Raw genomic sequence first — 27,891 nt, forward strand, 5'->3', positions numbered from 1 at the left:
CTGAGTAGTATTCCATTGTGTATATATACCACATCTTCTTTATCCATTCAACTACCTATGGACATTTACATTGCTTCCAATTCTTGGCTATTGTAAATAGTGCTGCAATAAACATAGGGGTGCATCTGTCTTTCTCAAACTTGATTGCTGCGTTCTTAGGGTAAATTCCTAGGAGTGGAATTCCTGGGTCAAATCGTAGGTCTATTTTGAGCATTTTGATGAACTTCCATACTGCTTTCCACAATGGTTGAACTAATTTACATTCCCACCAGCAGTGTAGGAGGGTTCCCCTTTCTCCACAGCCTCGTCAACATTTGTTGTTGTTTGTCTTTTGAATGGCAGCCATCCTTACTGCTGTGAGGTGATACCTCATTGTAGTTTTAATTTGCATTTCTCTGATAATCAGTGATGTGGAGCATCTTTTCATGTGTCTGTTGGCCATCTGTATTTCTTTTTTGGAGAATTGTCTGTTCAGTTCCTCTGCCCATTTTTTAATTGGGTTATTTGTTTTTTGTTTTTTGAGGCTCTTTATATATTCTGGAAATCAAGCCTTTATCGGATGTGTCATTTTCAAATATATTCTCCAATACTGTAGGGTTCCTTTTTGTTCTATTGAGGTGTCTTTTGCTGTACAGAAGCTTTTCAGCTTAATATAGTCCCACTTGTTCATTTTTGCTGTTGTTTTCCTTGCCCGGGGAGATATGTTCAAGAAGAGGTCACTCATGTTTATATCTAAGAGGTTTTTGCCTAGGTTTTTTTCCACGAGTTTAATGGTTTCATGACTTACATTCAGGTCTTTGATCCATTTTGGATTTACTTTTGTGTATGGGGTTAGACAATGGTCCAGTTTCATTCTCCTACATGTAGCTGTCCAGTTTTGCCAGCACCATCTGTTGAACAGACTGTCATTTCGCCATTGTATGTCCATGGCTCCTTTATCAAATATTAATTGACCATATATGTTTGGGTTAATGTCTGGAGTCTCTAGTGTGTTCCATTGGTCTGTGGCTCTGTTCTTGTGCCAGTACCAAATTGTCTTGATTACTATGGCTTTATAGTAGAGCTTGAAGTTTGGGAGTGAGATACCCCCTACTTTATTCTTCTTTCTCAGGATTGCTTTGGCGATTCAGGGTCTTTGGTGTTTCCATATGAATTTTTGAATTATTTGTTCCAGTTCATTGAAGAATGTTGCTGGTAGTTTCATAGGGATTGCATCAAATCTGTATATTGCTTTGGGCAGGATGGCCATTTGTACGATATTAATTCTTCCTAGCCACGAGCATGGGATGAGTTTCCATTTGTTAGTGTCCCCTTTAATTTCTCTTAAGAGTGACTTGTAGTTTTCAGAGTATAGGTCATTCACTTCTTCGGTTAGATTTACTCCTAGGTATTTTTTTCTTTATTGATGCAATTGTGAATGGAATTGTTTTCCTGATTTCTCTTTCTATTGGTTCACTGTTAGTGTATAGGAAAGCTACAGATTTCTGTGTGTTAATTTTGTATCCTGCAACTTTGCTGTATTCCGATATCAGTTCTAGTAGTTTTGGGGTAGAGTCTTTAGGGTTTTTTATGTACAATATCATGTCATCTGCAAAGAGTGACAGTTTAACTCCTTCTTTACCAATCTGGATTCCTTGTATTTCTTTGTTTTGTCTAATTGCCATGGCTAGGACCTCCAGTACTATGTTAAATAGCAGTGGGGAGAGTGGGCATCCCTGTCTAGTTCCCTATCTCAGGGGAAAAGCTTTCATCTTCTCGCTGTTCAGTATAATGTTGGCTGTGGTTTTATAATATATGGCCTTTATTATGTTGAGGTACTTGCCCTCTATTCCCATTTTGTTGACAGTTTTTATCATGAATGGATGTTGAATTTTGTCAAATGCTTTTTCAGCATCTATGGAGATGATCATGTGGTTTTTGTCTTTCTTTTTGTTGATGTGGTGGATGATGTTGATGGATTTTTGAATGTTGTACACTCCTTGCATCCCTGGAATGAATACCACTTGGTCATGGTGTATGATTCTTTTCATATACGTTTGAATTCAGTTTGCTAACATTTTATTAAGTATTTTTGCATCTACATTCATCAGGGATATTGATCTGTAATTTTCTTTTTTGGTGGGGTCATTGCCTGGTTTTAGTATTAGGGTGATGTTGGCTTCATAGAATGAGTTTGGGAGTATTCCCTCCTCTTCTATTTCTTGGAAAACTTTAAGGAGAATGGGTATTATGTCTTCTGTGTGTGTCTGATAAAATTCTGAGGTAAATCTGTCCTGCCCAGGGGTTTTGTTCTTAGGTAGTTTTTTGAATACTGTTTCAATTTCTTTGCTCGCAATTGGTTTGTTTAATTTTTGTGTTTCTTCCTTGGTCAGTCTTGGAAGGTTGTATTTTTCTAGGAAGTTGTCCATTTCTTCTAGGTTTTCCAGCTTGTTGGCATATAGGTTTTCATAGTAGTCTTTAATAATTCTTTGTATTTCTGTGGAGTCTGTCGTTATTTTTCCATTCTCATTTCTGATTCTGTTGATTTGTGTTGGTTCTCTTTTTCTCTTAATAAGTTTGTCTAGAGGCTTATCTATTTTGTTTATTTTCTTAAAGAACCAGCTCTTGGTTTCATTGATTTTTGCTATTGTTTTATTCTTCTCAATTTTGTTTATTTCTTCTCTGATCTTTATTATGTCCCTCCTTCTTCTGACTTTAGGCCTCATTTGTTCTTCTTTTTCCAATTTCGATAATTGTGATGTTAGACTATTCATTTGGGATTGTTCTTCCTTCTTAACATGTGCCTGGATCGCTATATACTTTCCTCTTAAGACTGCTTTCACTACGTCCCACAGAAGTTGGGGCTTTGTGTTGTTGTTGTCATTTGTTTCTATATATTCCTTGATCTCTATTTTAATTTGTTCGTTGATCTATTGATTATTTAGGAGCATGTTGCTAAGCCTCCATGTGTTTGTGAGCCTTTTTGTTTTCTTTGTAGAATTTATTTCTAGTTTTATACCTTTGTGGTCTGAAAAATTGCTTGGTAGAATATCAATAGTTTGGATTTTGCTGAGGCTCTTTTTGTGGTCTAGAATGTGGTCTATTCTGGAGAATGTTCCATGTGCACTTGAGAAGAATGTATATCCTGTTGCTTTTGGATGTAGAGTTCTATAGATGTCTATTAGGTCCATCTGCTCTACTGTGTTGTTCAGTACTTCCGTGTCCTTACTTATTTTTTGCCCGGTGGATCTATCCTTTGGGGTGAGTGGTGTGTTGAAGTCTCCTAAAATGAGTGCATTGCAGTCTATTTCCCCCTTTATATCTGTTAGTATTTGTTTCACATATGCTGGGGCTCCTGTGTTGGGTGCATATATATTTAAGGTTATATCCTCTTGTTGGACTGAGCCCTTTATCATTATGTAGTGTCCTTCTTTGTCTCTTGTTACTTTCTTTGTTTTGAAGTCTATTTTGTCTGATATTAGTACTGCAACCCCTGCTTTCTTCTTGCTGTTGTTTGCCTGAAATATGTTCTTCCATCCCTTGACTTTTAGTCTGTACATATCTTTGGGTTTGAGGTGAGTTTCTTATAGGCAGCATATAGATGGGTCTTGCTTTTTTATCCATTCAGTGTCTCTACATCTTTTGATTGGTGCATTCATTCCATTTACATTTAGGGTGACTATTGAAAGATATGTACTTATTGCCTTTGCACGCTTTAAATTCGTGGTTACCAAATGTTCAAGGTTAGCCTCCTTAGTATCTTACTGACTAACTTAGCTCAGTTATTGAGCTGTTATATACACTGTCTGGAGATTCTTTTCTTCTCTCCCTTCTTATTCCTCCTCTTCCTTTCTTCATATGTTTGGTACTTTGTTCTGTGCTCTTTTTAGGAGTGCTCCCATCTAGAGCAGTCCCTGTAAGATGCCCTGTAGAGGTGGTTTGTGGGAAGCAAATTCCCTCAGCTTTTGCTTGTCTGGGAATTGTTTAATCCCGCCATCAAATTTAAATGATAGTCGTGCTGGATACAGTATCCTTGGTTCAAGGCCCTTCTGTTTCATTGCATTTAATATATCATGCCATTCTCTTCTGGACTGTAGGGTTTCTGTCGAGAAGTCTGATGTTAGCCTGATGGGTTTTCCTTTATAGGTGACCTTTTTCTCTCTAGCTGCCTTTAAAACTCTTTCCTTGTCCTTGATCTTTGCCATTTTAAATATTAAGTTTCTTGGTGTTGTCCTCCTTGGATCCTTTCTTTTTGGTTTCTGTGTATTTCCGTGGTCTTTTCGATTATTTCCTCCCCCAGTTTGGGGAAGTTTTCAGCAATTATTTCTTCCAAGATACTTCTCATCCCTTTTCCTCTCTCTTCTTCTGGTACCCCTATAATACGGATGTTGTTCCTTTTGGATTGGTCACACAGTTCTCTTAATATTGTTTCATTCCTGAAGATCCTTTTATCTCTCTCTATGTCAGCTTCTATGCGTTCCTGTTCTCTGGTTTCTATTCCATCAATGGCCTCTTGCATCTTATCCATTCTGTTATAAATCCTTCCAGAGTTTGTTTCATTTCTGTAATCTCCTTCCTGGCATCAGTGGTCTCCCTCTGGACTTCATCCCATTTCTCTTGCATATTTCTCTGCATCTCTGTCAGCATGTTTATGATTTTTATTTTGAATTCTTTTTCAGGAAGACTGGTTATGTCTGTCTCCTTCTCTGGTGTCTCTGTGGTCTTGGTTTGCCTGTAATTTTTTCTTTTCATGGTAATTTGAATAGTTTGCAGAGCTGGGACAAGTGACAGCTGAAAGAGCTTTCCTTCTTGTTGGTTTGTGGCCTTCCTCTTCTGGGAAAATAGCGACCTCTAGTGGCTTGTGCTGGGTAGCTGTGCGCAGACAGGGCTTCTGCTTCCTGCCCGGCTGCTATGGAGTTTATCTCCACTGTTGCTGTGGGCGTGGCCTCGCTCGGGTTGGTGCTCCAAAATGGTGGAGTCACGTTGGAGGGGGAGCTGCTGGGAGGCTATTTATCTCAGTAAGGGGCCTCAGTGCTCCCTGCATCCCAGGGGATTAGAGTGCCCAGAGATCCCAGGATTCCCTACCTCTGGACTAAGTGTCCTGCCCTGCCCCTTTAAGACTTCCGAAAAGCACCAGCCAAAACAAAACAACGACCACAAAAAAAAGAAGAAAATATATATATATATTAATAATAAAATAAAATTAAATTAAATGGCCGCTTGTTTTTCTTTATTCTCCGGCACCAGCCTCAGGCACCCGCTCACCAGTCTTGCTGCCCTGTTTCCCTAGTATGGGGTCCCTGTCCCTCTTAGATTTCCAAAAATCACTCGCCAAAACAAATCAACAAAAAACAAAAACAAAAAATGGCCGCTCACTTTTCTTTTGTCCTCTGGCGTCGGCCTCCGGTACCTGCTCACATTTCTTGCTGCCCTGTTTCCCTAGTATCCAGAACCCCACGCATGCACTGTGTCTGCGCTCTGGTCTGGATGGCTGGGGCTGGGTGTTCAGCAGTCCTGCGCTCCCTCTCCCTCCCCGCTCTGACTCCTCTCCTCCCACCGGGAGCTGGGGGGAGGGGCGCTCGGGGGCTGGGGCTTGTATCTTACCCCCTTTGTGAGACACTGGGTTCTCACAGGTGTAGATGTGGTCTGGATGTTGTCCTGTGTCCTCTTGTCTTTATTCTAGGAAGAGTTGTCTTTGTTATATTTTCATAGATATATGTGGTTTTGGAAGGAGATTTCTGCTGCTCTACTCACGCTGTCATCTTGGCTCCGCCTCTTCTCGGGTCTTGTTTTTTTATCCATTCAGTGACTCTATGTCTTTTGACTGGTGCATTCAGTCCATTTGCATTTAGGGTGATTATCAATAGTTATGTACTTATTGCCATTGCAGGCTTTAGATTTGTGGTTATCAAAGGTTCAAGGTTAACTTCTTTACTATCTAAGAGTGTAACTTAACTCACTTAATATGCTATTACAAACACAATGTGAGGGTTTTTTTTTTCCTCCTCCTTTTTCTTCCTCCTCCATTCTTTATATATTAGTTATCATATTCTGTATTCTTTGTCTATCTCTTGATTGACTTTGGACATCATTGATTTAATTTTGCATTTGCTTAGTAATTAGCTGTTCTACTTTCTTTACTGTGGTTTCATTACCTCTCTTGACAGCTATTAAACCTTAGGAACACTTTGAGATGGTTTGTGGGAGGTAAATTCTCTCAGCTTTTGCTTATCTGGGAATTATTTCAGACCTCCTTTGAATTTAAATGATAATCTTGCCCCATAAAGTAATCTCAGTTCAAGGCCCTTCTGCTTCTTTGCATTAAATACAGCATGCCATTCCCTTCTGGCCTATAATGTTCCTGCTGAGAAGTCCTATGATAGCCTGATGGTCTTTCCTTTCTATGTGATATTATTTCTCTCTCTGGCTGCTTTTAATAGTCTGTCCTTATCTTTGGTCTTTGCCATTTTAATTACTCTATGTCTTGGTGTTGTCTTCCTTGGGTCCCTTGTGTTAGGAGATCTATGGATCTCCATGGCCTGAGAGACTATCTCTTTCCCCAGATTTGGGAAGTTTTTAGCAATTACCTCCTCAAAGACACTTTCTATCTCTTTCTTTCTCTCTCTTCTTCTTCTTCTTCTGGTATCCCTATAATGTGAATATTGTTCCATTTGGATTGGTCACACATTTCTCTCAATATTCTTTCATTCTTAGAGATCCTTTTTACTCTCTGTGCCTCACCTTCTTTGTATTCCTCTTCTCTAGTATCTATGTCATTTGTCGGGTCCTCCACCATATGTAATCTCCTTTTAATGCCCTCCATTGGGCTCTTCAACGATTGGATCTCCAACCAGAATTCATTCCTGAGTTCTTGAATATCTTTCCATACCTCCATGAGCATGTTAATGATTTTTATTTTGAAATGTCTTTCAGGAAGATTCATGAGGTCAATGTCATTTAAATATTTCTCTGGAGTTATATTAATAATTTTACTTTGAACCAGGTTCCTTTGGCATTTCATATTTGTATATGGCGCCCTCTAATGTCCAGAAGCTCTACCCTCTGGAGCTGCTCAGCCCCTGAAGCAATATCACAGGTCACAGTGGAGTGGTGTAGGTGCCTGGGGGTAAAAAGGAGCTGTTTCCTGCTTCCGGCTGCTATGCCTGTCTACACTGCCTGAACTAGTGGGCTGATCACACAGGTATAAGCCTCTATGCTTTGTGTTTGTAGTTGCTGTAGACAGATCTTCCCTCTGGCTTGCCTAATGCCAAGGTAGGGTTTGCCAGTTTGCAAACCAGGTGCGGCTGGTCAGAAGAAAGTTGCAGTAGGCTGCGTATCACAGAAGGAGTCCTTGGAGCTGTGTAGCCAGCCAGAGTTCTAGAGCACCTGAAGATCGTGAAAGCTCCCAACCTGCTGGGCAGAGTGCACCTGGACAATTTTGTCTACCTGTCCTTTCTCCTGAGCAGTAAGCTCTGCACAATCCTTGCCTCTTTTGCGGCTCTCTTGCTAAGGGCTTCCTTGTTAGGATATCTCTCAGACTGCCCACCTTTCTTTTGTCCCAGAGCAGCCAGATATGGATCCCTGCTTTCCACATGCAGTTGGAATCTCAGTCTCTCCAGGAATTTGGCCTGTCTTAGCTTTCCAATCCCCCAATCCCCTAATTATGAGAGTATCATGAAAGCACCATGAAATGTAGGTTTGTGCTCCCAGAGCAGATCTCCAGAGCTAGGTATTCAGCAGTCCCAGACCTCCACCCCTTCCCTGCTCTGTTTTTCTTCCTCCCACTGGTGAGTTGGGGTAGGGGAAGGGCTTGGGTCCTGGGCCACAGCTTTGGTACATTACCCTGTTCCTTGAGGTCTGCTCTTTTCTCCAGGTGTGTGCAGTTTGGTACAGTCCCCTTTCCTGTTGCTCTTTCAGGATTAGTTGTATTAATTATACTTTTGTATTATATGCGGTTTTAGGAGGAAGCCTCTGTCTCACCTCTCACGCTGCCATCTTTAATCCTCCAGACATTTTAATTTGTCTCTTGCCCTTCCACCCCCCCCACCACCAATTTCTCTCTCACCTTGTGCACCTAGGGAATCCCCAGCCAGGTGGTTAACAACCTGTTATCTTTATAATGTATGAGATTTTCACAATATGAAATAGCCTCTCACAGAGTCATTTTTCTCCCATTGCTAGCCATGGCACTTTATTCTTATCCCAGAGGTTCACCTGGGTGCCCACACCAGCCAGTTAGCTAGGGCTCCTCCCCACCAGGAGTGACACTTTAAGGGCCATCATTCTGCATTTTGTACAAGGGTATAAAGCTTTAAGAGATCATCACATACTCTGAAAACAGAGATAGACAATGGAATTTCATTTATATGTTCTTTTTATACTTCTATCTACTGTGCAGACTCCTTAATAGAAAATTTTTCCTGTATTTTATTTTGGGAGATCTGTATATCTGAGAATGATTTGTGATTTTGTGAATGTTCTATACTTGATTACATAACAGAGAAACATAGCTTTGTGAAAGATTAATAAACCATATTTTCATAAGTTTAGAGGGGTATATAGAATCTGGTAATGATCTGTTTATTAACATTTTGGGAGATTTCACCAGTATAAATTGATATAGGCCTGGAAATAAGTTAGGAGGTTTTTCATTAATAATAAAGTAGTTTTATTGTTGTTGCCCATTTTATATGTTTAGAAGAGTTAACATAACATAAAGATTATTTATTATGAGCTTGAGAGAATTCAGCAGTATAATGATTTAGAGGTAGAAGCATTATTAGGAAGAATGTGTTGATAATTTAGAGCAACAGGTTTTCTACTATATTTCTACTTATATTTCATAAGACCCCTGCTCCTTATAAGGCTGATTTGTCTTTTCCTCCTCAGTTACAATTACATACCCAACGAAGAGGCAGTTTTTAATGAATCCTACAGAACAATAAACTCTTGTATTCAGATTGCTAGTAATTTATTTAGGATTTTGGCATCTAGAAGTGACACTGTTTCCAAGTTTTCTTCTGTACATAATATTTTTTGAGGTTTTGTTATCAGGCAATTAGCTCCCTGAAATAAATTAGGAAGCGTTTTATTTTCTGAAACAGCATTAAAAGTGTGTAAAGCATGTGAAGCATATTTTTGAAACTTTGAAGGAACAAAATAGCAAAATAACCTGGTCTTGAAGCATTTTTAAGGCTTTTTCAATATCATATATGTTAGGAATTTCTACTGGTTATATTAATTTTATTTTATAATTTATATTAGCATTGTAAAATCATTCATTCCCATTAAGGTTTTCAAGTGTTTGTTCATATAATTTAATGTATATGTATATACATATAACATGTAAATTTATTTTATATATAGTATTTAATTAAATATATTTACAAATCAGTATTTTTACAAATATATTTTAAATACATGTACATATGTGCTATAGATGCACGTACATGGTGCATAAATTTGGGTAGCATGTATTGAAGAAAAATAGGGTATGCAGATTGTGAGAAAGAGTTGGGGAGGGGATGACAGCAATGGTGTATTTTAGACAGACTTGCTGACTAAAATCTCTCCAGGAGTGTATAATTTGAGCCAAGATCACAATTCCATGAAAGTGTAAGCTAGGCCAAGATTTGAGCAAACTGCTTATCTGCCAGTAGCAGCAGAAAATGTGAAGTTCCTGAGGCAGGAACAAGTTTAGTGTGTTGGGGAAAGAGCACAGCCACACTGTGAGCAAGTGATTTTGGTGGCCAGACAGCATATGGACTATTTGTGACGAACTGAGAAGAAGGCCTGGCAAACAGAAGGTGCTCAATAATTACTCACATGCATGTTGAGTGTACAGTATAGACCTTTTGCTCAGTTTGATGGGACATCATTAGAGGATTCTTTTGTTTTGCACTGAGCAAGTAAAGGGCTTTGTTCTTTTACCATAAGGTTCACAGGAGTCTCAGACATCCCTTGAGTCTCAGCCTGGTCTCTGTGGGTCCTGGGGTTAGTGGGAGCTTCCTCCAGAGCTCAGCAATTCATTGGTTGTTCTTTCTAAATTTCAGCCTTACTGTTTGTGCTTATATATGTGTACTTGTGCATATTTCAATGTGATGGAGAAGAAAGTGAATAAGGTCTTGCTGAAACTAAGTCAGAACCTACATTTTAAAGGAAAATTCTTTCATACTTCATATGATGACAGTAGAAACATTTCAAAAACCTATTTCTTGGTAGTACTATACTCCACAGGAAAAGTGCAATGCCTTTAACCTTCTTTATTTGAAAACAAGTCTAGTCTTTATTTCACTGAAACCCGTTTTTAATCACCCAGTTTGTGACTGATTTAGTTTTCTTGCTCTCTCTCCATCTTCCTCCCAACCCCCCATTCAACTCCAGGGAAGTATTGCTTCAGAACAACTGGAAAAAAAAATTAGAAGTAGAAAACCCAAACATCAACTTCAGGAATTTTCTGGGTTTTGTTTGTTTGTTTTTTATTTTAATATTACACCATCTACAACACCACATCAACCTGTTTGAACAGAAGGAAAACAAAAGCAAACTTTTTATCTGTTTTATTTCTACTCTGAAGGAATTAAAGGCATTTCTATGGTACTGTAATAATTTAAAATAATGTGTGTATGTGCTTCCTTCCTACATTTGCAGTCTGCAACTTGACTACCAATTCAAGTGGAAAGTGGAATAAAAACCATATAGGAGAATGTGACTTGATTTTCAAATTATCATCCCCTCAGGACAAAATCTGATAATATATAAACTGCTTTTGTGAATAAGTGGAATACAGTATATATTTCACAAATATCATGTGGTACAAAGACAAGAACACAAGTTAAGCAGCTCCCAGGATCTGAATTCACCATTTATAAAGTCAGTGCTCTCTGAGCTTCAATTTCCTCTCGCAAATTGGGGGTAATAACACTTAGGTTGACCTCAAAGGGATATTCCAAGACAGTGGTTCTCACAGCAGGGCCCCAACCTAGCAGAGTCAGTATCACTGAGAAATTGTTAGAAATGAAATTCTTGGGTTACCCCAGACCTACTGAATCAAACTCTGAGGATGGGCCCAGCAATCTTTGTTTTCTACAAACCTTCCAGGTGATTCTAATTTGTTCAAGTTGTAAATAACTATTCTAATGATCAAACAAGAAACTATATATACAAAATAAGGGTGCTTTAATAACTGTAACACTTTACCTACATGTTAAATACTATTATTATGATAATAATGAGTATTTTCAGCAAATATCTATGAGTGTGATTGTGCTAAGTGAAGCAGGCAAAAGTGTAACATGTATAGTTTTTCCCTATGATAATGTATAGTCTGGAAAGGTCTACAGGGAAACCCACCATTATAGTACTATGTCGTGAGTGCTGCCATAGGAGTTTGCAGGGTACTACTGAGTCACAGGTGGTACACTTACAGGCAGGGGCACAAAGGAAGGCATCCAGTGGTAAATGATTTTTGGTCTGTGTTCTTTGGTAAATATGAGTTAGCCAGATTAATAAGGAGTGAAGCCATCTTCTGGCTCATGAAAATGGATGTCCTGGAAAGTTCTACAAGTGTGTAAGGTGAAGGGGCTTCAAATAAAGAGTAATTGGTTTGTAAGCCAAAGGAGAGTTGAGATCAAACCAGCTGTGCCATCAAGAGGTGTTATCAGAAAAGAGCCTTTGTATAAAACTGCTTCTTCTGGACATGATTCTGAGAGTTGTAAAAAAGTAGTAAAAGATTTGACTCTGGGAAGTTGTATGATGTGACATCAGTCTAGAGACAGGAAATTCAGGTAGGAGCAGCCTGTTGCAATACTAGAGGGATAAAGGACTCTGTCCACATGGCTGAAGCAGGATGGGACAGGGGACACATATTAAGAAATATTTAGGAGGTAAATTGATGGCACTTTGGTAGTGGAGATGATGAAGTAGAGGAGTGGATACAGGAATTCAGATATTGTTTTTAATCTGTATGTATTTTTAACATAAGATTCTTATCTCTTTCTGATGCTTGGAATATCCTATTTGAAAATAGGACAAATAAAAATCCCTTTAGTTTCATGATTATTAGGACAAATGCAAGCAAATGCATTCTCAGTGAAATCAAGGAAATGTATTGGATCAGGTCAGCTGATTTACATTTATAACCTCTTGTAAACTTGAATATGCACAATCAGTACTTTTATGAAATAACTGTGCCTCTACATTACACTTAATTTGGCCCTTTATTACTTTAGACTTAAACAATTCAAATAACTTTAAAAACCAGAGTAAACCCTCTGCTCGTTCCCACCAAATCACTCCACGAACACATTCTTAGAAAATGTGTGGCTCCTCATTTGTTTCTTCCTGGCAGTAAGCCAGATGAGCAGGGCCGGCACACACACGACAGTACAGATACAGGAGGAGCTTTCGTTCCAGGTGTTAGTGAGTAATGAATGTGTGCTACCAAAAGCACCCAGAAATAAGTTATTTCATAACACCTCGCTTATAAGCTGCTAATAGCAGAAGACTTGTTCAAATTAGGGAAAGATTAGGGTGTTGGCTCTGGCTCAAATAATCTAATTACATTTTATTTCTCCCTTTTTTCTGTTTGTGTTAAGAAAACAGGCTCTTATGCATGGATGGAGTGGGACGTTTATCTTTCTCTTTCAGGTGGATTCTGCCTAATACTTCTAACTGTTATAAAATATGTTGGTACTAATTAGTCATGGATAAAATTAGTCCAAGCAAATTAATCACTGGTACTCAGTGTAGAAATCAGTGCTTTGTGGCTCAGAGATTATTTAGTGGCTTCTCCTGCTTTCTCATTTTCTGTTAACATGAATTCACCCTTGACAGTAAGGATGGCTCAGTAATGGGTAACCTCAGCTATCCCGCTCCCCTTCTGCTGGCACAGGCTCAGCACACGGCCCAGGAAACACTTGGCCTGAGCTGATGCTTTCATGCTAAGTTGGACAGCACTGTTTTCCTCTCCCTTGGAATACTTTGGATGAGTAGAAACAGAGGGTGTGGGGGTGAGAAATGTACATCGCAGGCAGTAAGCATCTTCAACATCTGCCTTTTCTTCCCCTACCTTTGTAACTGGATTAAGAATCCCTGGGTATATTCAAATATAAAAGTGGTTTTTAAATGGCATAATTAATAAGCCATGAAAAGAGAAGCTGTGGCAGTGGCTTTCACTGATTCCTAAGTCCTAACCTATATGTTCAGGCAAGGGTGGGATATAGGGAAGTTGTCTAATGCCAGGTCACTGGAGGGCCAGGCTATTAGACCATGTGGGCATAAGGTCAGGAGCAACAGTCAGGACTAGGACTTAGATCGCAAAGCAAAAGAATGCGTACTGAACAGCTTGACATAGTTTATTAGCAGTGTACTTTCGTGTACTTTGCTTTATTTAATTCTCATACACGTTCTCTGATTAGAGGCAAGTTTTAATTACCACTGCTTATAACAGGAAACTGAAATTATTTGACTTTATCAAAGCCACCTAGCTAGAAAGTGGTGGAGTCTAGCCCCAAATCCATTCATACTGACTCTATTACTCTTTTCCTATCACCACATTTGTGTCTATAGCTAGAGATGTTTCCTGGGTAAAGCTTAATGTGATAAATGAACATTTCCAGACCATTAAGACCAGAAATTTCTCCTAGTATTTCTCTCCTAGCACAGAACAACTGAAAAGTTAACTATGATTATAAACAACTATACTCCAACTTTAGGGAGACTATGGGAAGGAAAACCATGTAGTGAATAGAGCATCTCCTGAGGAGCCAAAGGGACACTATTTAAAAATGTACTTAGAGTGCACCCTCTCTGTGCCTTTATTTCCTAACTATGAAATGGGGAAATAATTCCTATCTTGTAACATTGGTGTAATACAAATAGTATATTAAAGCACATATAATATTGTTTAGTACACAACAAGAATTCAATGCATAATTCCTTAGTGGGCTTTATATATTGCAGTTTTCTGAAGCATGGAATGTAAATATAGAATGGCACTGGCTCCTATAAACAAAAATGATATATGTGAATTTAATAATCATGTTGTTATAAAAATGCCTAATGAAAAGAAAACCAAGTTATCACTGTATGCTAAATTATAAATATAAACTGGAATATATCCCAAATGAATACTGCTTCTGAAAGGGTTTCCCTTCTACATCATTAAAAACTACAAGTTAGAGTAAGTATGGCTGGAAAAACATATTGTAGTGAAGAATTGGGAAATCTAGGTTAGTTTAGGATAACATGAACAATTTGAACATAACTTTTCAAAACCCATCAGTTACAGATGATTTCTATATACTTGAATGACCAATTTTTCTGAAATATTATTATATAATATTTACATAAACACTTCATTCGTTGGAATAAATGTAATTTAATATATCATCTGTTCCATAAATTTCTAGTTGAAAGTGTACATTTTTCACTTTCTGGGTCTGGAAGAATAATGATTCTTAAAAGCAATTCTTTAATCCTCTCCTTCAGCATTTTTTTACCTTTCTTATATTTCATATATTGTATTTTCTACTTTGTATCTTAAATTCTTAAACATGTTTTTTATGGTCAGTTTATGCCCTTACAAATTTCCAGATGTGTCTTGTCCATCCTTTATATATCTAGTAGAGTACCTTGTATATAGTTGACAGTCAATTAATAGTTTATGAATAACAGATTATTGAATGAATAAGGATAACATCAGATATCAAAATGGAAGAATAGAAAAACTGAAGTTGTGTGTGTACTCATAATAGAAGACCCACCTCAATCTGGCTCAAATGAAAAAGGAAATTTATTGACTCATGTAACTAAAAGTCTAAATGCAGAGCAGGCTTGCAATGCCATTAAGGTTGTTCCTCCATTTCTCATAGCAAAATGGTAACAAGAGGACTGCCTGAGCTTAACGAGGCTACATGCTTCCTTTTTCACATCAGATTCGGGGAGAAGATGTCTCTTAACACAAATATACATCAAAATGTACACCTGGGTAACAAAATTCTTAGTGGACAAGCTTACGTCCATGTCTGTAAACCATCCCTTGCTGATCAGGAATGTCACGTGGTCGTGCACAGGGTCCTGAGGCAAAACGCTGCACTAGAGGAATGGGATGACCCTAGAAATCAGATTGGGGGTCAGTCCCAAACAAAGTATAGAAATGTCTGTCATTTGGTAGAGAGAAGGGAAGGAGCATTTTCTCCCCACCTACACTGCATACTGGGTGAGGACAGAGAGGGAAGAAAACAGCAATAACAACAGAAAGATGGAACTAAAATGTGTGTACATGATATGGGTTTAACTATCTATATGGGTTGTTTGTATGGACACCTCACATTAAGGAAGTCCGTCAGGCATTGCTGAAAGCAGAAGTCAATCAGAGATGCAGATTATTCTATTATAGTGAACACACACACAACATCCACTTATACGTGTGTGTGTGTGTGTGTGTGTGTGTGTGTGTGTGTGTGTGTGGTGTGTTCTGTGAGAAGGTGGAAAGGGCTGGCTGTTTGTATTAGTTACATCAGGAGGATGGAGTTGCCCATGGGAATGAAGGTTGTGTTTTATTTGTATATAATTTCACTTATTAGTTTAAGCATGTATTGTTTTTAATCTGATAAATATCAAATGATTGAGAAGGAAGCAGCGATTTGAGGATCCAGTGAGGAGATTGTATAATGTTTACGTCAAGGAACACTTGATTCCTTTACATACTCAGATTTATTGTTTATAGGTTTTAAAATCAGATTTCACTGTAATTTTTAAATTTCAGTGATTTCTACTCATTTTTCAAAATTAATTGAAATCTGTTAATGTTCACAAAAGAAAACCCTCTTGAAAACATGTACAGAAAATACACTGTTTCAGGAGGGCAGACTGATGAAATATTTGTACATGGGACCTTTCTGGGGTAGTATACTGTTTCCTCTAAAATAATTAACTACTTCAAAGAACTTTGTAATATATAAGTATCTAACTCAAATTCTCATGCATACCTTTTAAATTCAAAATTTCCTTAGCCAGCCAAAGTGACAAAAATCCAGCATATTTTGAAACTAACTTGGACGCTTAAGTATGTCCCATTTCATTCCTTTTCTCATGTTAGGTGATGTGATTATATCACTTTGATCTATTCTGTAACATAAGTGTCCTTCAAAAAAAAAAAGTAAAAATTCAGGTATATGTATTTATACCTATTGGAAGGAAGATTATTTCATGTTCTATGTACTTATGGGATAAACTTTCATCAGCTAAACAAATTGCCTGGCTTTATCTTTACAACAACAAAATTTTTCAGTATATTTGAGTGTACCCTGCACAAAGAACTGTCAAAAGAAAAGGCCACTCAGTATTCTATTTTTTTATCACCAGGTTTTATATATATAAATATATAAATGCATATACATATCTAAATGGAAGACAGATAAATAGATGAGTAGATAGATTGCATTCATACCATTTCTCCTTATGGTTTGGATTTTCTCCCATTATTTTTTTTAACTGGTATTCCAAGGTACTTTCTATTGGAATTTATCTTATTAGGCACATTCAGATGCCTACAAGGTGAAGATGGCAGTAATCCTGGTACCAGTAAAGTGGCACCTTCAAAATCTAAAAGAGACAAAATAAAATAACCCAGAGTGAAGTAGTGTCCCCTGTCTCTAGGCCATACCAGTGTGCGCACATGTGAAAGACTGACACGTAGACTCATAGCCAACTGAGGAACAAACAGGAATACATCTTACAGGTTGTGAGAATAAAAAATGTTCTAATCAATGATTTACTGTGATTTGAATTTCAGACACATATAAACTATCAAATTGCCTTAGATTTCTACTTTTTAAAGAATATTTAATAAGGAAAGAAGGCATTCTTATGGACCTTCTTGAACGTTAACCATTTTATTTTTAAAGAAGCTGCTGCTTTTGTGAAGGAATTGCTAGGTAGCATTCAAATTTTCGAATTCAATAGAGAAAGTGAGAAAATACAGTAACTGTGCTGAAGAAGCATTGCTTTTAAGCACACATATTTAAAAGCTAGTTTTTGATCCCATTTTATAGCATGTACCACAAACTTGGCAGGAAATTCAACCCAATACCTAATTGTATCCTGTTTTTTTCTGAAAAACAGGAATGTGTATGTAAACTTCCAGACTTATATGCAAACACATATTGTACCAGAAAAATTCTGACATGTTTACTGCTTAAGAAGAAACTTATTTTCCTTTGAGGCACAAGCTAGTCCCCACTTCTGAACTTTCTGAAGCCATCCAAATCAAAGGGGATGCTTACAGTGTCATTACAAGTTTCATCATGTCTGTGTCCCTAAATAAAGCAAAGGTTATCAAATACTAGTAGGATTGCCATTAATCCCATGAGGTTATTAATCTGATTCCAAATCTATGTACTTGAAGGATCATCCATCCCTTTGTAGTGAAAAATATACTCTCTGATTAATATTTATGTTAATCTGTAATTTGAATATTCTCTATCGATAGATGAAAGAACTTCCAAGTCTGTTCAATACTAGAAAATGTGCTGGCTTTGGGTTTGAAACAACTGATGACTCAAGTAAAGTAAAATAATGCTGGACTCTGGTGGAAAGTGAGTCAGTTTTGAAAACAAGCAAGGAGCACATGGAAACCAAATTCCTACTTTATAGATGAAAATCAAGAAGGGGATAAATTTTGAAAATAGATCTCTTACACAATAATGTGAAGATAAAATTTATTTTTGTTTTTGCTTTGGTTTAACACTTTTGGTTTCTTATCAAAGTTACCCACATTCCTGGTGTGACTGTTTATTGACCATCATTTTATTCCACAACAATACTGCTAACATATGTTTCACATTTTATCTCATTTCCAGATGTGAACCAGGATGGAAAGGAAATCGATGCCACATCAAGGTTAACCTACCTACCGCAGATACCACATACACTGAGAATAGTAGGTGACATTGTGACTTAAATAAATCTCTTGATTTTTGGGTCTCTAATATGTTTCACTGGATATTTATCATTTTCATTGGTTTAAAATTCCAGACATATGGACTTTCCTGGGTATTGGATTAGTTTTCCTGATGATTCATATTGCAGTCGCAGTCATGTGTTTTCTGGGGAACAGGAAAGTGCCAGTAAGGTAAGTGATGCCTTTGATTGCTGAATACAATACACTATGCAGGACAATTTTCTGAAACATTTCACTTGCTATAGGTCCTTTCATCCTATTATACATGCAGGTTAAGTTGATGTTTCCATTCTGTACGGATTTATTTTTCTAGGCAGAAAGCTGGAGCTTTCACCCTTCTTAGTAAAAAAGCCTTAAGTTTGTTTTCATATTATGTTAGCATTTTTGTTATGTGCATACACACCTATTCTTTTTTTTTATATTGAGGTCCATACAAAATGCACGAATATTAGTCTACAGCTTGATTAACTTTAGCATGTGTGTATACTCATGTAACTGTCAGAAGCATACAGCAAACCTCACTAGTTCTTTTCCCTTCACCTATTTCACATACAAATGAAACCATGGTATTTGTCTTTGTCTGACTTATTCACCTAGCATAACACCCTTTAGGTCCATGCAAGATTATATTCTTTTTTTTATGGCTGAGTCATCTTCTATTGTATGTATGTACCACATCCTTTTTATCCATTCATTTGTCAATGGACACATGTTGTGAACAATGCTGTGATAAACATAGGAGTGGATATATCTTTTCAGGTTAGTGATTCTGTTCTCTCTGGATAAATTCCCAGAAGTGGAATTGCTGGGTCATTCAGCATTTCTGTTTTTAGTTTCTTGAGACACTATCCTGCTTCCCACAGTGGTTTCACCAAGTTGCAATCCCACCAGCAAGGTACAAGGGTTCCCTTTCCTCCACATCCTCTCCAACACTTGTTATATCTTGTCTTGTGGGTATCAAGCACTCTGCCTGGTGTTAGGTGATATGTCATTGTGGTTTTGGTTTGCATTTCCCTGATAATTAGTGACATGGAGCATCTTTTCATGTGTCTGCTGGCCATATGTATGCCTTCTCTGGAAAAATATCTATTCAAGTCCTCTGCCTGTTTTTCTAATTGAGTTGGTTTTTTTTGCTGGTGATTTGTAGGAGTTATTTACATATTTTGTGTATTATTAGCCCTTTACCAGGTATATCATTTGCAAATGTATTATCCAAATGTATTATCCCATGCAGTAGGTTGCCTTTATATTGTGTTGATGATTACCTTTGCTGTGCAGAAGATTTTTAGTTTGGTGTGGGTCTATTTATTTATTTTTGCTTTTATTACCTTCCCATGCCTGAGGAGACATATTCAGAAAAAAATAACTAATGTCAGTGTTCAAGAGTATACTGTCTGTGTTTTTCTTTTGGAAGTTTTATGGTTTCAGGTCTTATATTTAGGTCGTTAATCTATTTTGAGTCTATTTTTGTGTACCATGTAAGACAGTGATCAGTTTCATTTTTTTTCATGTGGCTATCCAGTTTTCCCAGCATTTTATTGGAGACTGTCTTCTCCCTGTTTTACATTTTTGCCTCCTTTGTCATGCATTAATTGATCATATAAGCATGGGTTTATTTCTGGGCTCTCTATTCTATTCCATTGATCTACGTATCTGTTCTTGTCTCACAGTGAATAGATTAGAGTTTACTTCTGGAATGACAGCTTGAATAGATGGAACAAGTCCTCTTAGCTTTAGCCCTATATGGATTCAACATGTGAGCACTGATATAACAGTTCATACTAGTGACCCAAACCCAGTGTGTTACTCTCTCACACTTATAAAGAATTATGTCAAGAGATTCAGTTACTGACCGTCTAAAATGGATCATTTGTGGAGGGCAGAATCATGACCCTCCAAAGATGTCCACATCCTAGTCTCCAGAACCTGTACCCATGTTACTTCATATGGATAAAGAGATTTTGTAAATGTGATCAAGGTTAAGTACTTTAAAATGGGAGATTATCCTGAATTACCAGAGTGGGTCCAGTCTAACTCCATGAGCCCTTACAAGTTGAAAACTTTTCCCAGTGGTGGTCAGAGAGAGATGTAACTTTGCATAGGTCTGTGAGACTTAACCAAAAGAATGTTTTGATTCCTAAATATGACTATTTTACCTGGTAAAATGGGTAATAAAGTAATTAAACCAATGATTATTACCACCTCCAATTCCTCTTAGTTTAAGAGGAGATAACCCAGTTAAAGCTGTGATAGCTTTAGGTGGGATGTCCTGAAGTTAGTGGGTGGGAGCATGTTTTAAATGTTGCATGCATCCATCTTACTCACTTTTACCCTGTGACCTCCTTTCCTCACAAAAACTGGGGTGTTCAGAATATGGTGTCAGGACATTGACCAGAAGGAGCCGTTAAAATCCTCAGCTGCCACTAGCCACACTTTGAAATGAAGAATAGTCAGATGATGACAGTGTTGGACTTTGGACATAGAGGAGGGAGGGGGCAGGAAGACGGGGATGGTAGCTCTATCGGTGTCAGTTCTTTGTTCCCAGGTCCCAACAAACTGGCCTCTTTCCTTTTATAAGGGCTTAGTGCTGAGCTTGAGACATTTAATATGTGTAACCATATTAGGGAATATTAAAGCAGGTTGTGTATAATTCTAATTTAAAAGTTCTGCAGTAAAAACATATTTCTTAATATTCAGAAATGCCCATTAATGTCTCCAATGGAAAAACAGTAAGTAAATAAAGATGAAGAAAGGTTGCTATGAAAGGAAGGATTTAGTTTTCCCCCACCCCTCGAATTTAAGACATGTGAGCACATTTGTTTATTTAAAGGAAGAAAGCCAGCGGAAAGGGAGAGACTGAAGACATGGGAAAAAGAGGAAATATTAGAGAAGTAATATGTCTGAGGAGATGGGGAAGTGATTCCAAGCACAGGAGGTGGGATTAATCTTGGAAGAGGGCCACCTCTTCCTTTAAGGGAGGAGTAGGGTGAAGCAGGTATGTGTGGGTGTGAAAACAAACCATTCTGTGGGAAGTAGATTCATGCTTGAAAGGCTCCATATTCTCTGTGAATGAGAACAAAGTTCTAGCTGAGGACTTAAGGCCAGAGCAGTTAGGAGGCTTATAGAGAGTGAGGAGGCCGCGGTGGAACGAGATGAGTAGGCGCAGGAAGTAAGATCGCGGACATGCACTGAGGATGCAGCTGACATTGGGAACTGTAGATGTGCAATGTGTATAAATCAGTCAGAACAAGACACTGTTCTACTCAAATAGCCTTCTACTTCTGAGGAGTGTGCCAGCTGTGGATGGATGAGACTGATACACAGTACTCATGAAGGCCTTGAACTTGCTGGTTTATTTAGTACTGTTCTCAGTCTTTTGATACCTCCTGGTGTGTGTCGCCAAAGTTTTAAATACAAAACTGGACTGCAACCACAAAAATGACTGAAGAACTAAGACTAGCACATTAGAAGGGATATTTATATGAAATCTCCTGGTATGTCTAGAATTGGGGTGGAGGCAGTTGGGAGTCTGTGGGCAAGGGAGGAAAGATGGTACAATATTTGCCAGATGGTGTGGGTCTCAACAATTGTTGAGTGTGATAATTTTTTTAGACAGCGATACTAAGGAGTAGGAACATGTTTATTGCTTACTGGCCCCTTGTGAGGAATGGAGGAAGAGAATATTTATTTCATAGTTAGTGAATCAGAAAAGAATGCTATTTGCCTCTTTTCTTTTGCTTCTAAAGAACTGTCATAATTTCTCCCTATACTGAGTAAGGCTTTTGACTCAGCAAAATGCTAGTAACAGAGTATATGACAGAAAGAGAATAGGTGAGATGCTGGCGAGATGGATGTTCAGTGGACCAGGGTGGCAATAAAACACATGTTTCCTGGAATTTGCAGAAATCATGGAGAAATCTTTGTTATTGAGCAAATTTGCAGCCAGAGTTATAGTTTATGCATAGCTCTAACAACAGAGTAGTTGTTCTCACCTGACATCCGCATTATTCTATAAAAGCAGTACACTTTCCATTTAATAGTTTATTTCTATCTTCATCCATGTAAATAACAGCAGATGAGCAAGGTAGCAAATTTCAAGAAACACAAACATGTGGATACAAGCTACATCATGGCAAACAAAATATTTTTTCTGCTTCTCTGGTGTAATCTGTGCCAGACCATTTTTTCTATCTTTGAGATAGTGTTTGTCATCAAAGCTTAATGAATAACCATGTATATTGCTTTTCTTTATACTGATGCCTTCTTTTTGAAGTCGTTTCCTTTTTGTATTTCTGTAGAGGGTATGTCTCTCAGCCTATAATTTCAAGTGTACAAGACGTACTGTTTTCTTTTAATAGCTCTTTTTTTGGGGGGATCTGTTCTTGCTGGATTTGTGGAGTGTACACTTCAGCCACTGTAGGATTATATCAATGTTTCTAGGGCTTGTAACAAAATTTAAAAGCTTTGGATGGCACCAGACTGGTCCTCCAATCACTAGTCTACACAAGGTACCCAGAGAGGTCCATTGTCCCCTTATAGGTACACACTGAAGATTTGTGCCTCACTATTAACCAGGACTTAGCATGGGTGGCCCCCTGCTCTGGGATGCACAATCCATTACTCTTAGGCCCCTAGGCTGCGAAAATATTGCTCTTGGCTCAGGATTTCTTTCTTCCTTTATATTTCCAGTCATGAGGACATTTCCATGTCTCCAACAATCTTTCCAAACTTAGGCATTTGAAAAAAAATCAGAAGGAAAATAATTTGGGTAACATTAGTTTTCTAGGCCTGTAGTCATCTTTGTGACAAGATTTTTTTTAGCCATGCATTCAATTTCTTATTAGATAGAGGGCCATTCAGGTAACATATTTCCTTTGGACTAACCTTTGGTCATGTGTATCTTTCAATGAAGCTCTTCTTCATTTGCAAAATTTATTGGCAAAAATTTGTTAATAGAATCCCTTATTTCCTGTAATAGCTACAAAAGCAAGAGATGCCTCTCCTTTTTTCCTGATACTAGAAATTTTTTTGTCTTGCCTTTTTTACTTGATTATTTTGACAAGATGTTTAACAATTTTATCAATCATAAAATACTTCTTACTGTTTTTCTACTTTATGTGTACTAATTTATACTGATATTCACTGTTGTCTTTACTATTTCTTTCTTTTTGCATACTTAGGTTCAATTTGCCATTCCCTGTAAATACTATTTAACCCATATCCCACCAATTTTAATATGTTATGTTTTTCCTTTAATTTAATTCAAGGTATTTCTAATACCATTTGTAATTTTTTTCTTTGATCCATGGATTATTTATAAGTGTAATTCCCAAATATTTGAGGGATTTTTCTGCATATCTGTTACTAATTTCTAATAAAATTCCATGGTCCTCTGAAAATATACTTTGATTTCATTCTTTTAAATTTGAAACTTATGACCCAGAATATGATCTTGATCTATTTTCATGTGCACTTGAATGTGTATTCTCCTGTCTTGTGGTAGAATGTTGTGTAAATGCCAATTTGGGCATGTTGGTTGAGAAAGGACTGTTGGTCTAGTCTTCAGTATCCCCACCATATTGACTTCTTTATTTCTTTATAACTGCTTAGCATGTTGAAATCTCCAGCAATCATGGAGATTTTTTCAATTTATCCTTTCAGTTCTATTAGTTTTTCCTTCATGTAATTTAAAACTCTATTATTAGGTGTACACAAATCTAGGATTATTGTATTTTATTGATAAAGTGGTACATTTCATAAGGATAAAAGGCTTAATTTATTCATGGTAACATTCTTTTTCCTCTCTTCTACTTTGCAGGTTATTAATATAGCCACTCCAGTTATCTATTAATTTTTGCTTGGCACATCTTTATATTTTAGCTTTTAACCTATCTGTGCCTTTATAGTTAATGTCAGTTTCTTGTGGGCAAAATATTGTTGGGTCCTGATTTTTTATTGATCCAATGCAATAATCTCTGCCTTTTAATTACAGTGTTTAGGCAGTTATATTTAATTATTCATATAGCTAGATTTAAATCTTCCATCTTTCTATCATTTCTAAATATACCACCCATTCTTTGTTTCTTTATTTTCTTTTGATTATTTTTTATAATATAATTTTAGCCCCATGATTTTCTTTTTAGTTATACCCCTCTTCATTTTTTTAAGATGTATATTGTAAACCCTAGAGCAACCACTTATCACAGTCTAGCTAATACAGTATTACTTCACATACAGTAAAATAATCTTTCAACAGATTTTATTTCCTCTTTGTCTATTGTATTACTGCTGTTGTGTATTTCACTTATATGTTATGTCATATGTTATAGCCCTAAAATACACTGTTACTATTTCTGCTTTAAACTCAGTTATCTTTTAAAGACACTAAAAAAGAAAAAATACCTTTCATATATTTGCCATGTCTTATTTTCTTCATTCCTTTGTTTATATCCAAATTTCCATATGGGAACATTTTCCTTTTATTTAAAGAATTGTTTTAAACACTTCCTCTAGTGAAGCTCTATTCGTGATTAGTTATTGCTGATTTCACTAATTTGACATTTCTTTACTTCACCCTCAATTTTGAAAGACATTTTCTCTGGTTATAGAATTCTAGACTGGTATTTTTTTTTAAAAGTGTTTCTAAAATATTGCTCCATTATCTGCTTTCTTGCAAAGGTTTTTATGAAGATTCTGCTGTCACTCTTTGTTCTTCTGACCATAGCATGTTTCTCCTCTGCCTCTCTCCCCCCAATCCCCACCCTGTGGCTAAAGGTTACTTTAAAAATCAGGTCTAGCAATCTACAACTTCAGTACAATCCCTATCAAAATTCCAGTGGCACTTTTAGAAGTAGAATAATTCTAAACTTTGTACCAAACCACAGAAGACCCTAAATAGTCAAAACGATCTTGAAACAGAGGAACAAAGCTGAAGACATCACACACCATGATTTCAAACTATTCTACAAGCTACAATAATCAAAATAGTATGGTGTGGGCATTAAAACAAATACATAGATCAATGAAACAGAAATAAGGAGCCCAGAAATAAGTCCAAACATAATATATGAAAAACAAGACAAGAATATACAATGTGAAGGTGACAGTCTTGTCAGCACTGTTGGGAAAACTGGACAGGTACATGCAAAAGAATGAAACTGAATGACAATCTTACACCATACACACATACAACCATTAATTTATATTGATACCATTATTCAAAGCTGACAAAGTTCTCCATCTCTTTTTCCCATTTCATATCTAGGTATATGAAGGAAATTTTGTGATAAAGATATTACTTCAAATCAGTTAGGAAAATATGGATCATTCAATATACTATTTAGGAAACATTTGGCTATCATTTGGCTGTCATCTTAACATTAAACAAATTCCATAAGAACTGGTAAAATAAATATGAAAGTATTAAAAAATATTGGAGGGAAAAAAGTACACTCTTGGGGATGAAAAGCCCTTCTTCAGAAAGGTAAGACCCAGAAATCGAATCATAAAAGAAAGGTTTATGATGAATAGCCTCACATGATATTCTTTTAGTGCCAGAAGGGGTTCACTGGATCACACTCCTTTTGAGTCTCCACATATTTGTTTTTCTTGGGTTAAGTTGTATTAGTTCTTCATATATTTTGGACATTTGCAAATACATTCTGCCATACAGGAGGATGCCTTTTAATTCTGCTGATAGTTACTTTTACTGTGCAGAAGCTTTTAGTTTGATGTAATCCAATGTGTTTATCTTTCTTTTGATTCCCTTGCCTAGAGAGATATATCCAGAAAAAAGTTACTAATGCTGATGTTTAAGATTATACTACCTATACTTTCTTCTAGCAGTTTTATGGTTTCATGTCTTATATTTAAGTTATTAATGCATTTTGAGTTTACTTTTGTGTGTGGTGTAGGTCAGTGATCCTGTTTCATTAATCTTGCCTGTAGCTGTCCCATTTTCCCAGCACCATTCCTTGAAGAGACTGTCTTTTACCCATTGTATATTCTTGCTTCCTTCATCACATATCAATCAACCATATAGGCATTATTTTACTTCTGGGTTTTTTATCTGTTTCATTGGTCTACATATCTGTTCTTATGCCTTCACATTACTGTTTTGATTATTGTAGCTTTATAGTATAGTTTGAAATGAGGGCATATGATACCCTCATTTTATACCTCTGTTTATCTGAAGAGTTCTTTGTCTCTCCTTCAATTCTGAGTGATAACTTTTCAGGGAAGATAGATATTCCCGGTTGTAGTTTCTTAATTTTAGCACTTTGAATAGCTCATGCTACTTCCTCTGGCCTGTAGAGTTTCTGCTGAAAAATTCAGCTGATAGCCTGATGGGGTTTCCCTTGTAGCCAACTCATTGCTTTTCAGATTCTCTCTTTGTGTTTTATCTTCGACATTTTTATTATTATGTGTCTTAGTGTGGACCTCTTTGGTTCATCTTCTTTGGGGATTTCTGTGTTTTGTTCCCCAGGTCAGGAAATTTTTCAGCTAGATTTTTTTCAAACAAGTTTTCCACCCGTTTCTCCCCTCTCCTCTCCTGGGACTCCTATCATGCCAATATTAGGATGTTTGATGTTGTGCCACAGCCCCCTTAACCTGTCTTCCAGGTCACTGATTCATTCTCTCTAGTGTATACCCATTTCATTTATTGTATTCTTCATCTCTGATGGGTGTTTTTATATATTGTCTATCGTTTGTGAGAGGTTCTCACTGAGTTCATCCACTCTTCTCTCAAGTCTGGTGAACATCTTTATAACCATAACTTTAAACTCTTTGTCAGGTGGATTGCTTAACTGTTTCATTTAGTTCTTTTTCTGAAGTTTTGTCATGTTCTTTTCTTTCAGGCACATTCCTCTGTCTCCTCATTTTGTTTGACTTTCTATGTTTGTTCTATAAGTTAGGCAAAAGGGCTGCCTCTCCTAGTCTTGAATACAAGGCCTTGTATAGGAATGTCCTTTGGGCAGCCTGCCTGTGCCTAGAGGTTTTGGCTGGAGGCCAAGCGGGCATGGGCCACTGTGTGGTCCAGAGATTTCCATGTTGGGTGCCAGAGGAAACTATGCTTAAGGGCAGCTGTTCTCAACAGTGTTCAGTCAAGGCAGTTCAATGGGTAGTGGGCTAGGGCCTCACAGGCTGGTGAGCAGGGATAGATATGCCTGGTCTGGTGGTTGCACAGGTGGGCACTAGCCAGGGCTGTACTAAGTGTGTACTAGGGTTGGAGTGGTGCCATCATGAGTCTGCCAGGTTGGCATTGACTGTACTTCTGGAGGTCTCCCAGTTTGGTAGCACATGGGATGCTGCTAACCATGCAGCTGGGAATGGAAGGAGAATGGGAAGGGTGAATCCACATAGGTGCCTTGCTAGTGCTGCTTTGATAGGACTGCTGGGTCTCTGGTAGGTGTATTTGGGTGCAGGCAGGGTCCTGGAGACTGCCTTGCTTATGTCAGAAGCTGGCATGTGCACTCTAACCTGATCCCATCCACACTGTCAGTATGTATGGGGAATGTAAACAGTGGTGCTCATCCTGCTCTTGTCTGCACTATCAACGTGTAAGGGTAATGCAAATGATGTCAGTCACCAATACTTCTGGTCCCAGAAAGACTTCTGGTAGTTTCCCCACCATTTGGCAGGTATTAGTTCTGAAAAGTGGTTTCCTTCATGTGTGGTGTAGTTGGCCTTTAAATTCTTCACACAGCAGCATTTCCTCTGTGCCCCAGGGCAGGTGTATCTGCTTTAGTCACATGTGGGGGTGGGAAACCTCCCTCCATTACTGCATCTCCATATTTCCTGCCATTTCTTTTGTGGTATTTCTATCCCTTGTTGTTCACAGTGTGTTCACTCAGGCCTCAGTTCTTCACCAGGATAAGAGGTCTGTGTATATATGGAAGGTGGTGGGTTCAGGATCTTTCTAAGGGGCCATCTTGGACCCACCCTCT

The 27,891-nt window shown here is 37.5% G+C and overlaps 1 protein-coding gene across 1 annotated transcript in view; it reads left to right on the forward strand.

Annotated features, from left to right (window-relative positions):
• The window catches only part of MALRD1 (MAM and LDL receptor class A domain containing 1), a 694,454-nt gene that overhangs the window by 618,798 nt on the left and 47,765 nt on the right, over nt 1–27,891 (forward strand). The window contains exons 37-38 of the mRNA XM_057498267.1: nt 17,844–17,923; nt 18,019–18,115. Of these exons, the coding sequence (XP_057354250.1) occupies nt 17,844–17,923; nt 18,019–18,115 (177 nt within the window). The remainder of the gene's footprint in view (nt 1–17,843; nt 17,924–18,018; nt 18,116–27,891) is intronic.

The sequence above is a fragment of the Manis pentadactyla genome, chromosome 3, assembly GCF_030020395.1.
Source record: "Manis pentadactyla isolate mManPen7 chromosome 3, mManPen7.hap1, whole genome shotgun sequence".
Lineage (NCBI taxonomy): Eukaryota > Metazoa > Chordata > Mammalia > Pholidota > Manidae > Manis > Manis pentadactyla.